The sequence below is a fragment of the Panulirus ornatus genome, chromosome 5 (assembly GCF_036320965.1).
Source record: "Panulirus ornatus isolate Po-2019 chromosome 5, ASM3632096v1, whole genome shotgun sequence".
Classification (NCBI taxonomy): Eukaryota; Metazoa; Arthropoda; class Malacostraca; order Decapoda; family Palinuridae; genus Panulirus; species Panulirus ornatus.
In genome coordinates this window covers 28,325,926-28,339,129 of record NC_092228.1, presented here as the reverse complement: position 1 = coordinate 28,339,129, position 13,204 = coordinate 28,325,926, and the positions used below count along the sequence as shown (strand labels likewise).

General features: G+C 38.4%; 2 protein-coding genes across 4 annotated transcripts in view; one reads left to right on the top strand and one right to left on the bottom strand.

The window, feature by feature from the left end:
• Nucleotides 1-8,138, top strand: part of RtcB (RtcB RNA ligase) — an 83,236-nt gene extending 75,098 nt beyond the window's left edge. For both annotated transcript variants that reach the window (XM_071661874.1, XM_071661872.1), the window contains exons 10-11: nt 4,889-5,053; nt 7,465-8,138. In XM_071661874.1, coding sequence (XP_071517975.1) covers nt 4,889-5,053; nt 7,465-7,692 — 393 coding nt within the window. In that variant the 3' untranslated portion in view covers nt 7,693-8,138. The remainder of the gene's footprint in view (nt 1-4,888; nt 5,054-7,464) is intronic.
• Nucleotides 8,139-10,906: 2,768 nt separating this feature from the next.
• The window catches only part of LOC139748641 (midasin), a 355,039-nt gene continuing 352,741 nt past the window's right edge, over nt 10,907-13,204 (bottom strand). For both annotated transcript variants that reach the window (XM_071661871.1, XM_071661870.1), the window contains one exon: nt 10,907-12,641. In XM_071661871.1, the coding sequence (XP_071517972.1) occupies nt 11,713-12,641 (929 nt within the window). In that variant the 3' untranslated portion in view covers nt 10,907-11,712. The remainder of the gene's footprint in view (nt 12,642-13,204) is intronic.

Genomic DNA, 13,204 nt, shown 5'->3' with positions numbered 1-13,204 from the left:
TTTTAGATATCAGGGAGTGGACTTAGCAGCGATGGAACCATGGAAGCGAAAGTTAGTCACAGGGTCAGGGAGGGGGTGAAGATTCTGGGAGCGTTGAAGAATGTGTGGAAGGAGAGATCGTCATCTTGGAGAACAAAAATGGATATGTTTGAAGGAATAGTGGTTCTGACAATATTTATTGTTGCAAGGTATGGGCTATAGATAGGGTTGTGCAGAAGAGGTTGGATATGTTGGAAATTATTTGAGGACAATATGTGGTGTGAGGTGGTTTGATCGAGTAAGTAATGAAAGGGTAAGAGAGATGTGTGGTAATAAAAAAAGTGTGGTTGAGAGAGCAGAAGAGGGCGTGTTGAAATGGTTTGGACATATGGAGAGAATGAGTGAGGAAAGGTTGACTAAGGGGAGATATGTGTCAGGTAGAGGAAACAAGAAGAAGCTGGAGACCACATTGGAGGTGGAAGGATGGAGTGAAAATTATTTTGAGCAATTGGGGCCTGAACATGCATGAGGGTGGAAGGCGTGTATGGAATAAAGTGAATTGTAATAATTGGGTATCCTGGGGTGAATGGACTGAAATAGGCCATGTGAAACATCTGGGGTAAACCATGGAGAGGTCTGTGGGGCTTGGATATAGGTAGGGAACTGTTGTTTCGGTGCATTACACTTAACAGCTAGAGACTGAATGTGATCAGATGTGGCCTTTCTTTGTCTTTTGCTTGGTGCTATCTTACTGATGTGTGTGTGTGTGTGTGTGTGTGTGTGTATGGGGGAAGAGGAGAGAATGTGACCTGAGTTTTTTCCAACACCATGTGTTATTAGAATGTAATGTATATTGAATGGTTATTCTTTTTGATGATTTTGCTTAGAAGAAAACGAGCATGCTCAAGGTAAATGTAAGTATGAGCAGGGCTCTTCTCTGTGTAAGCAGTGGGCAGTTCTGTGTAGTATCATTTTGAATGACGAATGATTATTGGTTGCTTATGAGTTGGATTGTGCTGGATTGATGATTAGTAATGATGCTTCTGGAAAAACTGAGTGTGCTCGGGAATGAACTTTCCATAGAGAAAAAATGGAGACACACAGTGAATTGTAGTGCATGGAAACAATTAAGTGTAGAATATGCAGGAATCCTGCTTGATGTAGTGCTCATACCAGCTCTAATGTTCAAATGTGAAGCCTTTGATTTTCATGGTGAAAATGAATTCGCTTTAAAAGTAATTAGAAAGAGAACATTTATGTTGTGGAATTATAAAGATCAGATAAATAGTGAAGATGAGAAAGGTTTTTGGTGTGAAAAATCATTAGAAAGGTTCATGGATGGAAGCTTTTATTTTTTCCAGAAGGTATGGCCATGTGGGACTCTGGGCAGATTATTAGGTGATTAATAAGATATATAATGTGTGGTTGAAGGCACAAGGAGGAGAGTTCAACAGAAGTAGAGGTATAGAACATGAATGAATTGTTTCAGATGTATTTCAGATGATGTGAGGAACGAATTTTAAATCTTATCCGAGGTCATATTGTGTGTACATATCTTTTTGTTAATATTAGCACCGTACTCACTGATATGGGTTGTATTTGGTTGACATATGCAATATTTCTTGTAATTAGTTTTGCGTGGAAGGCATGTAAGGACGCTGATAAGTGGACTCTTTTGACATTGCCACCCCCTTGATGGGAATCTCTAGAGGGAACGACATTAGATCCCAACTTGGGATCATCAAGGCTGGTAAAGGGCAGGAATGCCCAGTTTACTAAAGTATTCTTGCTACGCTGCTCCTTATTATAATATTTTAAGCATGTATATTATTAACATTTACTGTTATGTTGCTTTGCCTGTTCCATGTGCATGTGTGAAAGAAGATGCAAATCCCTTGTGATAAAGAAGATTAGCATAGAAAATGAAGAATTAAAGAGTGCTTGAATGATCAAGGACTTTTGTTCTTTTAGCTTGTTTGATGTCCAGTAAAACTTATGTTATTTGCAATGCTTGGGGAAATTTCAAATGACAGAAATACTGGTTATTCAAGTTTTATTTTCAATATATTTAATAATTCGAAATTGCCCATCCCTTACTTTATGCATGGGTCATGTTCTGCGAGAACCACTTACAAAGAGAAATCACATGTAGCAGTGGCAGGCTTTCCTATTACTTTCACATTATGTAGCTTCTGATGTCGAATAAGCTTATTTAGCCATCATTTACTTGCTTGAAATGGCTCTGGCTAAGCATTCCTTATTTTTTCTTAGTTTTTTAGTCTTAATAATTGACATCTATATTATTATGTGTGCAGTAAGTAAGTGAGCAATAAGCATTAAGTTTACATGTAGCAGTCACTTCTTCAGGTACATTAAAATTCTTTACTTAATCTTAGTTTCTTAGTCATGATATTTGTTTTATATACTGTTCTTATACATTTTGCTTTAAAAATGAATGTACATCTTTACATATAAATAGAGTCACTGCATGTGTCATGTGCCCATGCTGTTGCATGGCTGAATGCGGCTGAACTCGTCGTGATGAGGTGACCTCTTCTTGGATTATATAACATTTGTTTATGTTGGTATTTGTTTCATTTATTTTTCTATTACATTTCAGTGTAAATTTCATGAAACATAAGAATAATGAGATTATGAATGTACATGTATCCAACAAAAGTGAAACTTTATGTCAGACATGTGCCCATTGTTACAATAGCCAACCGTGACTGAACTCATGAGGAAGTGATCTCTTCTATAGTTATATAATATTTATTTTTGCTTAATTTCTAATTGTTTTGTAGATTGATTTATTACATTTTGCAGTAAACATGAAAAATAACCCAAAAGTGTATATATATGTAAACCTATACAGATTAGTCACTGGGTACATTGGGCAACTGTGGAGTACCCAAACAACCGCACCACTAGAAAACAGAGTGGAAATATTTTGAACTTAAGAAATTTTGCTGAACTAGGTGTAATTTTAATGTTATATTAACCATTGTACAAAGGCAAAGGGGATAAGAGTGAGTGCTCAATTTACAGAGGTATAAGTTTGTTGAGTATTCCTGGCAAATTATATGGGAGGGTATTGATTGAGAGGGTGAAGGCATGTACAGAGCATCAGATTGGGGAAGAGCAGTATGGTTTCAGAAGTGGTAGAGGATGTGTGGATCAGGTGTTTGCTTTGAAGAATGTATGTGAGAAATACTTAGAAAAGCAAATGGATTTGTATGTAGCATTTATGGATCTGGAGAAGGCATATGATAGAGTTGATAGAGATGCTCTGTGGAAGGTGTTAAGAATATATGGTGTGGGAGGAAAGTTGTTAGAAGCAGTGAAAAGTTTTTATCGAGGATGTAAGGCATGTGTACGTGTAGGAAGAGAGGAAAGTGATTGGTTCTCAGTGAATGTAGGTTTGCGGCAGGGGTGTGTGATGTCTCCATGGTTGTTTAATTTGTTTATGGATGGGGTTGTTAGGGAGGTGAATGCAAGAGTTTTGGAAAGAGGGGCAAGTATGAAGTCTGTTGGGGATGAGAGAGCTTGGGAAGTGAGTCAGTTGTTGTTCGCTGATGATACAGCGCTGGTGGCTGATTCATGTGAGAAACTGCAGAAGCTGGTGACTGAGTTTGGTAAAGTGTGTGAAAGAAGAAAGTTAAGAGTAAATGTGAATAAGAGCAAGGTTATTAGGTACAGTAGGGTTGAGGGTCAAGTCAATTGGGAGGTGAGTTTGAATGGAGAAAAACTGGAGGAAGTGAAGTGTTTTAGATATCTGGGAGTGGATCTGGCAGCGGATGGAAACATGGAAGCGGAAGTGGATCATAGGGTAGGGGAGGGGGCGGAAATTCTGGGAGCCTTGAAGAATGTGTGGAAGTCGAGAACATTATCTCGGAAAGCAAAAATGGGTATGTTTGAAGGAATAGTGGTTCCAACAATGTTGTATGGTTGCGAGGCGTGGACTATGGATAGAGTTGTGCGCAGGAGGATGGATGTGCTGGAAATGAGATGTTTGAGGACAATGTGTGGTGTGAGGTGGTTTGATCGAGTATGTAACGTAAGGGTAAGAGAGATGTGTGGAAATAAAAAGAGCGTGGTTGAGAGAGCAGAAGAGGGTGTTTTGAAATGGTTTGGTCACATGGAGAGAATGAGTGAGGAAAGATTGACCAAGAGGATATATGTGTCGGAGGTGGAGGGAACGAGGAGAAGAGGGAGACCAAATTGGAGGTGGAAAGATGGAGTGAAAAAGATTTTGTGTGATCGGGGCCTGAACATGCAGGAGGGTGAAAGGAGGGCAAGGAATAGAGTGAATTGGAGCAATGTGGTATACCGGGGTTGATGTGCTGTCAGTGGATTGAATCAAGGCATGTGAAGCGTCTGGGGTAAACCATGGAAAGCTGTGTAGGTATGTATATTTGCGTGTGTGGACGTATGCATATACATGTGTATGGGGGTGGGTTGGGCCATTTCTTTCGTCTGTTTCCTTGTGCTACCTCGCAAATGCGGGAGACCGACAAAGCAAAAAAAAAAAAAAAAAAAAAATTAACCATAGAAGTTCCTGAACTGTAGGTTACCAGATTAAAGACATTTTATTTTATTAATATTGCAAAATACCATAAAAGAAGGAAAAAAAGCAAAATAATAAATCCATTAAGCAAATTTATTACTCATCAAAGTAAATTTATAGAATGTACAAAATTCATCATAATACATTTGGAAGGCATATTAACTTATGTATATTTTATGTGATTATTTTTCCTATTCTTGGATGATGGGATACAGTATAATGTTGATGTAGATATAGACGTGTTTGATGGTTGTGTTGTAAAATATATGCTGCAGCCATATGGTGAGTAATTTACCATATTATGTTTATGAGAAATAAGATTTCGTATTATTATTCTAACAGGGTTCAACAAGGGCCTTCCCACCTCACCATCCTCTGATACCTGTTGATTATCAGTTGACGGGACAACCTGTTCTGATTGGTGGAACAATGGGCACGTGTTCTTATGTATTAACAGGAACAGAACAGGGGATGATGGAGACCTTCGGATCAACATGCCACGGAGCTGTGAGTATTGACATTCAGCAGAATATATTATTTATTTGAAAAGAAATATGCCTTGGAGATTGCCTGTGACTGTATATTAATAAGACATTAGAGATTACTTTTAAGAACTAATTAGGAATGATGATGTATGGGACACAGATATTGATATACTGTAATTTTATAGGTCAAGAGAGTGCAGAATAGATATGTGGTAAAGGAAGACATGAATTAGAAGGTGGAACACATGGAAAGGAGCTCAAGGTATAACTGTAGTATTGCAGGACATGGGAAAGTGTAGACATTTCTGAGAAGGTGGGACACAGTGAAAGGAGCTCTTGTTATACTAATCTTGCAGAAAACTTGGGAAAGCCATTAATTAGAGGGAGTGACACAATGAAAAACTAGTAATGACTAATCTAAAGGGAAACATGGGAAGGAAAGATATTAATGAGAAGGTGGGACAGAGTGAAAAGAGCTAAAGTTATGACTAATCTTGTTAGAAACAAATTAAGTGAATTTCTGTATGTGAGGGACTACATCATTGAGTTAGTACCAGTCTGTAACGAGAACCATACATCAACACTTTGGGGTCCATTCCAGAAAGACTTTGTACCACTGCAAAATTGAGAGATTTTTCTCTTTCAGCTTACCTTACGTGGTAATGTTTCATTTGTAAACAGTTGCTCAAACAACTGATTTCATGTATAAGTGTCATTAAAGAGTGTGAGGGCATTTGGGGTTCACTTCTTGCTCAATGAATGGCACTGCCTCCAGTCCATGAGGAATGATACTGATATCTCTATATATATTTAACAAAGAAGATATATGGATCAGAAGTGGAGGGAACAGGGAGACCAAATTGAAGATGGAAGGATGGAGAGAAAAAAATTTTGAGCGATCAGGGCTGGAACATGCAGGAGGGTAAAAGGCATGCATGGGACAGAGTGAATTTGGAACAGTTTGGTAGACTTGGATGACGTGCTGCCAGTGGACTGGACCAGAGCATGTGGAGCATCCAGGATACACCATGGAAAGGTCTGTGAGGCCTGGTTGTGGATAGGGAGCAGTGGTTTCAGTGCATTACACATGACAGCTAGAGACTGAGTGTAAACAGATGTGGCCTTTCTTTGTTCCTGGCACTACCTTGCTAACATGGGAAACATCAGTCAAGTATGAAAAAAAATATTTTGTACCACTGATGCTCGTTTCCTTTTGGGAACTCCCTCAAGGGAGTGGTCATGGCAGAAGAGTCTCCATAACTAGTGAACGCCAGTGTTGCTTAGCTTATAGCCTCAACCTTTACAGGCCACTGGCAAAGGGCAACTCTAATGCTGATCCTCATTTTGTTGACCTTGACCTGTGCAGTCACTGATTTATTGGGTATATCGATTCAGAGGCATCTACAATAACGAAGTTCAGAATAAGAATGTCTCAAGTTGGTTTATATTTAAGGTAAAAGAAATTGTATTGGGACGACTTGCTAAAGTTATGTTGTGTATTAGTCCTTCATTATTGGACATTCATGCAGAGCAACAGTATGAATTTCATACAGTGTCTTCTAGCATTATCTTTTTCTATCATTTAGGTTTTACTGTTTTCTTATATTTTAATAGAAAGGGTAAGAGAGATGTGTGGAAATAAAAAGAATATTGTTTAGAGAGCAGAAAAGAGAATTCAATGGTGAAAGTTGGAAGATTTGGTGACACCAAGAAGCCTGGCGAGACATTAAGGTTTGGGACTTGGTTGAAATTGTTGAAAGCACATTTGACATGCAAGACTGTTTTGGTTTGGTTGATGATGCACTTCTGAAGAATGGGGCAAGTCACTGGGAGAGTTGTTATCAGTGCTGATATCCATGATGGAGCCATTGATCTGTTTCTGTCAAGCAGGAGCACCCATCATGGCATCATATTTGAAAATGAGAAAGCACTAAATTCCAATCTTTGAGCCCTGCATGAAGAACCGAAGTGAAAATGGTTCCTGGGAATTTTGAAGCCCAAACTTCATATTTTGTTCAGTATTTCAGGATTGAGTTGAAGTCTGTGAGGGTGTGAACAACAGAGGTCTTCCATTGGTGTTGGTTATGGAGTAGAGTAGAGTTGAGAAAGCTGGCGAGTCTTTGGATGGTAAAGGAAACCTTCATTTTACTGGACTGCTGAAAGTCTATTGAGCTTGCTGCATGTGCATTAGCCCAGCTGTACACAGCTTGCATTGTGATGGCAGTAAGTTGTAATTCTCAGACTGTGAACTTCTTGTTAAATGAATTCCTTCAAATAGCCAGGATTTTTTGATTGTTGGAGAGAAGTCCTGACAAGGAGAGTGTGTCCTTAGTGTTTTTAAACTGCTGGGCATTGATTGGAAGGGAAGAACTATACTACATTTATTTGCCTAACGAGTTTAAGGGAAATAATAATTTTTACTCTACTTTGCAGGGTCGTGCTCTCTCCCGAGCCAAGTCTCGTCGAAACTTGGATTACACAGAAGTCCTGATTAAGCTTCAGGAACAAGGTATAAGCATTAGGGTGGCATCTCCAAAATTGGTAATGGAAGAAGCCCCCGAATCATACAAGAATGTTACTGATGTTGTTGACACTTGTCACTCGGCTGGCATCAGCAAAAAGTGCATCAAGCTCCGACCAATAGGAGTGATCAAAGGATGAATAGATTAGGTGTTAATAATCAGTATCTTAAAAAAAATATACTTTATATTTCATCTCCCTGAATGAAGCATACTTCCATGCGTAAAAGTAAGTTCCCAGCATACAGTCACTAAAGGATATAAAGGGTTACTGGGAAATACATATGGAAAGAATTGCTATTGCAATTTATGACTATTGGAATACTGTCACATAAACCCAGCAAAATACCCAATTCGGTACAGCAGTTGCATAATGATTGCTTCAAGGGTCTGTAGGGCAGCTTGTGCAAAACATCCTTCACTATGCCAAAATCTGTAAATGTATGTATGCAGTCCCATACTCTGTTCTAAAATCCTTTTAAAATTGTTATCCAATTAGCTGTAATAATTATTAGGCTCTCTAATTTTTTCACGTAAATAATAATTAGTTCATGCTATCAATAATAAAAATGTTTTTCACTGCAATAATTCTTTTATTCTTCATGTATTGCAATTTACCAAACGTGAATGTTAATGTTATTGTTTGTAACAATAACTAACATGTAGAGTTGTTTCAGTAGAAACATCACATTTCTCCAAGTAGCTATTAGAACCTGACATTGTGAGTTTCCCTCGAACTCACTGTGTTACTTTTCCACATGTCCGTTTCCTGCATAAGGGAACAAATATGTTCCAGAATAGCTGTCTGTGTAGCAGAATTCTGGTGAGTGAAACTTTCTTTTTTCCTCATAACTTTCCACAGCATAATTGGAGATGCATTCTGAAAACAATGTTTGCCCCAAGACTTAATAAGAACATGCTTGAAAATACAGAAAAGCTTTTTTTCATACTCTTTTGGTGTTTTCTTGAAATATATGTATTTTAATACTATGGACACATAATGATTACATCATACTATTGTTAGGGTACACTGTTAAAAGGTAAATGCTAGATGAATATAACACAGCAGGCTCGGAAAACAGCATGAATACTGACAAGGAGAGGGGAAGAAACCCATTTTCAACAAATGCTCTCACTGGCAACAGCTGCAAGCTTAAACTCTTTGCTCTCGCACATTTGCTAGCCTTCCCCACCATAAAAATGTGCAGGTCCTTCAGATCTACCGTGAGATGAACTATGGATAAAAGAAATAACGTATTTTTTTGTTTCTTTAATCGCTGAAAGTGCATCTCTCATGGCAGATGTCTCATCTTTAATTCTTCCTTTAGTATCCTATCTTCTTTTTAAAATGATATTCTCTCTTGGTATCACCACCAGTCTTACATCTCTACTTCCACTTTCACCTACTCATGTAAGTCTGGTTTAGCCCATTTGTTGGGCAAGTCCTGTACAGTAATAATCTGCCTCCAGGTTTTTTGTCCTTTTATTGTTTGAATACTTTGCACCTTACGTAAGCTGCCATCAATCATCACATATTTCCTGATGTAACTACCAGAACTATGTGGGTGTTTAGCTTGTAAGATTTCATTACTGGGACGTAAAGGATGGTTGTATTTTTGGTTCATGCATTGTATAGCATTCATAGATAGCTATTACTGACCAGCATGCATTAACAAATGCATGCTACAAATAGAAAACTTATCAGAACCACGAGGGTGTTTAGCTTGTAAGATTTCATTACTGGGACGTAAAGCATGGTTGTATTTTTGGTTCATGCGTTGTATAGCATTCACATATAGCTATTACGGACCAGCATGCATTAACAAATGCATGCTACAAACAGAAAACTGGAGGCAAGTTGTAGAGCTGAAATACCAATATAGTTCTGTTTTAAAATGGCAACTGTAATTCTTTTGGTTTTCCATTCCTATACATATCTAAAGTCTTGATGCTTTTTTTTTTTCATGTATCTGTTACACCAAGCTCAATACTTTTTCTTTTCTTACCTGTTTGCAGATTCCTGTGTTAGAGGCATTACTACGAACACATGAACAGCATCATTCTCGCATCCGTTCTATGACTGTCTTCTATAATGCACCAAAACCAGAGTCTCCTATCCACAACTAGAACACACTCAGATTTTTCTCTGCCTTCCTCTGTCCAGTTAACATGCCCTAGTTCAGGCTATTGACAGCATGTCGCCTTGCATTTACTGCATTTCTCCAATTCACTCTCTTGTCCCATACATACCTGACACCCTCTTGCATGTCCAGGCCCCAAACACTCAGAGCTTCTTTCACTCTATCCCTCCACCTTGTCCACAGTTTTCCCCTTGTTCTCTCTACCTCTGACATGTATGCACACCTTCTTGGTCATCCAAAGCACTTCATCACGTCCATTTGTACAAGCTACTCTTACTACCTCACCTCTCTCTTACCGTATTTGATCAACCACCTCACTCCATGTTTTGTCATCAAATATTTCATTTCCAACACATTCACTCACGTCCCTACATTTATACCTAAGGCCTATGCCTCACTCCCATACAACACTGTTGGGACTGCTGTATCATCAGACATACATATGTCTGTCCTCACAGACAGTGACCTCTTTTGTCACACAAACCTCAATGTACCCAGGATCTCAGCCCCCCTGGCATCCACCCAGGAGTGCACACCAGCTCCATAGTTCCATTTGCTAAGTCCACTCCCAAGTACCAAAAACACTCCACTTTCTCCTGGTTAAACTCGGTTCAGTCTGAACAATTCTTCCTCTTTGCCCAGAGGTTAGTAAGCAAAACTCAAGGACAGAGCTACTTCCAGCAATCACTGCCAACTGTCTCTACAGACAAAATTTCTTCTTAACCGAGAGCATAGGAATTACTATGGATGGAACCTGCTGTTAAACTCCTAAGTCCGAAAAATTTTTCCTCTTTGTTCCATTCAATCTCATAATCCAACTAATCTGTTTCTTGTCACTACTAAATCTTATCCCCTTTCTTTTATTTACATTTACACTCAACTTTCTACTTTCACGCAGTCCCAAACTCAAAAACCAACTTCAGCAATGTCTCACTGGAATCTACCACCAGCACTGTGTCATCAGCTAACTAAATATTTCCCTTAAAACAATTTATTCTAAATCTAACTTCTCTCGTCCCTCTTCCTTGTGGACTTTCATATATCCTTCCTATCGTAATTTTCTCTTGGGACTCTTTACCTTCTTCCATCCTATGTAAATTAGCAATTATTAGATCTCAACTTGTGAAAAATCCTAAAAATCAGTTTATTAGAAAAGATATTGTTTACAGTGTATAAATATCTCAATAATATCTCAAACAAGTGAAAAATCCTACAAATCAGTTTATCTTTATTAGAAAAGATATTGTGTACAGTGTATAAATAATATCACATATAACAGTAACACCATACAAGTATACTTCACACATATATGGATGAATGACAGATGATCCATACAAAGAGAAAATAAACCTACATGAGTTTGGAAGTGGTCTTGAAAATATATTTACTTTGAACTTTGATTAATAATTGGATTGACATATTCTTAAGTGAAATGCATCTTCTACTGAATTTGGTAATCTTACTACCACAGTGATACCCTTATCTAGAACAAGTGACGAGAGCAGCTAATCACACAAGAGTGGTAGTTCAAGGAAGCCGTGAAGTTTCCTGTGGTCAATATTTGCAAGTGACACTGTAGTGTTAGATGATGGCTTTAATGGTGATGATAAAAATGTTTCCTGAAAAACCTTTTTAGTTAAATCTAATGAAATATTCCCACTACTTTAAAACTATATATCTCCATGTTTTTACAGCACACAGTCAGCATATATTAGACATTCAGTTTTACCTCCCATTAAATGAACTGAAACTAGTCTCAAAATCAAAACTAAATGAAAGATATTATGCTATACAGTAATTATATACAGCAATTTTAATGCAGAATGTAATACAAAACATTATTTTCTTCATTCAATAACAGAAATTTAATGGTCTGTTTTGTGGTTTCAATGTGATAAATAATAGTAGCATACTGACAGAATTTTTACAACTGACAATATAGAAAATGAAACTTACGGTGCTCATACATAAAGATCTACAAACACACACCACAATCTAATTAACTAGATACTGTACCTACCTCACTGACCAGCATCAACAGTCACTAGTTCGAACCATTGTCGCAAAGCAGTAGCTAGAGCATCAGGAAGTGTGTCAAGGTCCCTTACAACCAAGAAGAATGGGAAGGGAAATGACTGCACAAGTGGTTGCATCAAGCCCTTATCAAAAACTAGTACATCATAGAATGAATATTTATTGTCCTTCGCATCTAATACAAGAAAAACAATAAATATTCTGGATTCCCGGGCAACTCTAACAGCTGCCTTCACTGCATCTGATCTTGTTTGTGTTTGACCATCACTCAGAATAAGGAGCAGCTGAGCAGTGTCAGGATTACCATGACTACTGTTTACGCGAGAACCATCCAGTAAAGCTACGCTATCCTCAAGCATACGGCTAAAGTCAGTTATCTTCTGATCAAATTTGAGATTGGCAACAATTCTACTACCTGATGCTTCATTGAATGGTTGATCAAAAGGATGAAGAATTCGCGTTGATTTCCCAAAACTAATGACACCCAGCTGTCCAGTCTCCAATAATGTGAGAGCACGGGTCACAAGAGCTACACTCTCTATGGCAAGGCTTCCAGCTTTTGCCTCTGCCATGGATTCAGAATCATCTACAGCGACCAGGATTTGATATGTGCGTTTGCTAGGATGAGTTCTTCGAAGCCAAATCTTGTCTTTGCGGAACTGTGAGGCTATGTATGGAATGATCTTTCGCATATTTAGTCGTTTCCCTGTTCGATAATCACCACGTAATCTGGCTGCTTGTGTAGGTTCCAGAATAAGGCGTAACTGCTCACACAGCTGCAATGCAATGGGTGCCACACGTGCCTCATGCTGTGTCCAAGATATACCAGCCTCTTCGTTGTTAGCGCTTGCAACCTCTATCTTTCGTCTCGTTTCTTCAACATCATCATCAAATTCAAGTACAACCTCCTTCTCATCTAGAAAAAGAAATATAGTATCAAACACCAACATATGGGAGAAAAAAACAGAGGAAGAAGGGACATATGGGCACCTTACTTAGATTTATGTTTCTGAGACTAAGTCTAGTTTCTGTTTAAAGGCGAGTCTATATCTTATAGGAAAAAGAAAAAGGTCTGTACAGGAACATAGAGGTACCATGGAAACTAAACTGCTTGTTGATGTACAGGAAAGTTGATATAATCGGCAAGTTCTAATTTGAAGTGGATGAACTAGTGGAATGTGAAAAGCCTATTTCAATCTATTCATATCTGATGCCCATTCCCTTTGGGTATTCCCTCATGGAAAAGCCCACGGCAGTAGAGTCTATTTAACTGGTGAACTCCAGTGCCACTTCTTAGATTTTAGTGCCTTACCCTTAACAGGCCAGAGGCAGATGGTAACTCTTGTGCAATGTTTGCAGAGGTTCCTACCTAATGTTTCTACTGTTTACTTCAGCCTCGTGTGTTAACCTCATGTTCTAACCCAACTACTACTACCAAATGCTTCGACCTAATCTTCCTACCTACTTCTTCTATCTCCT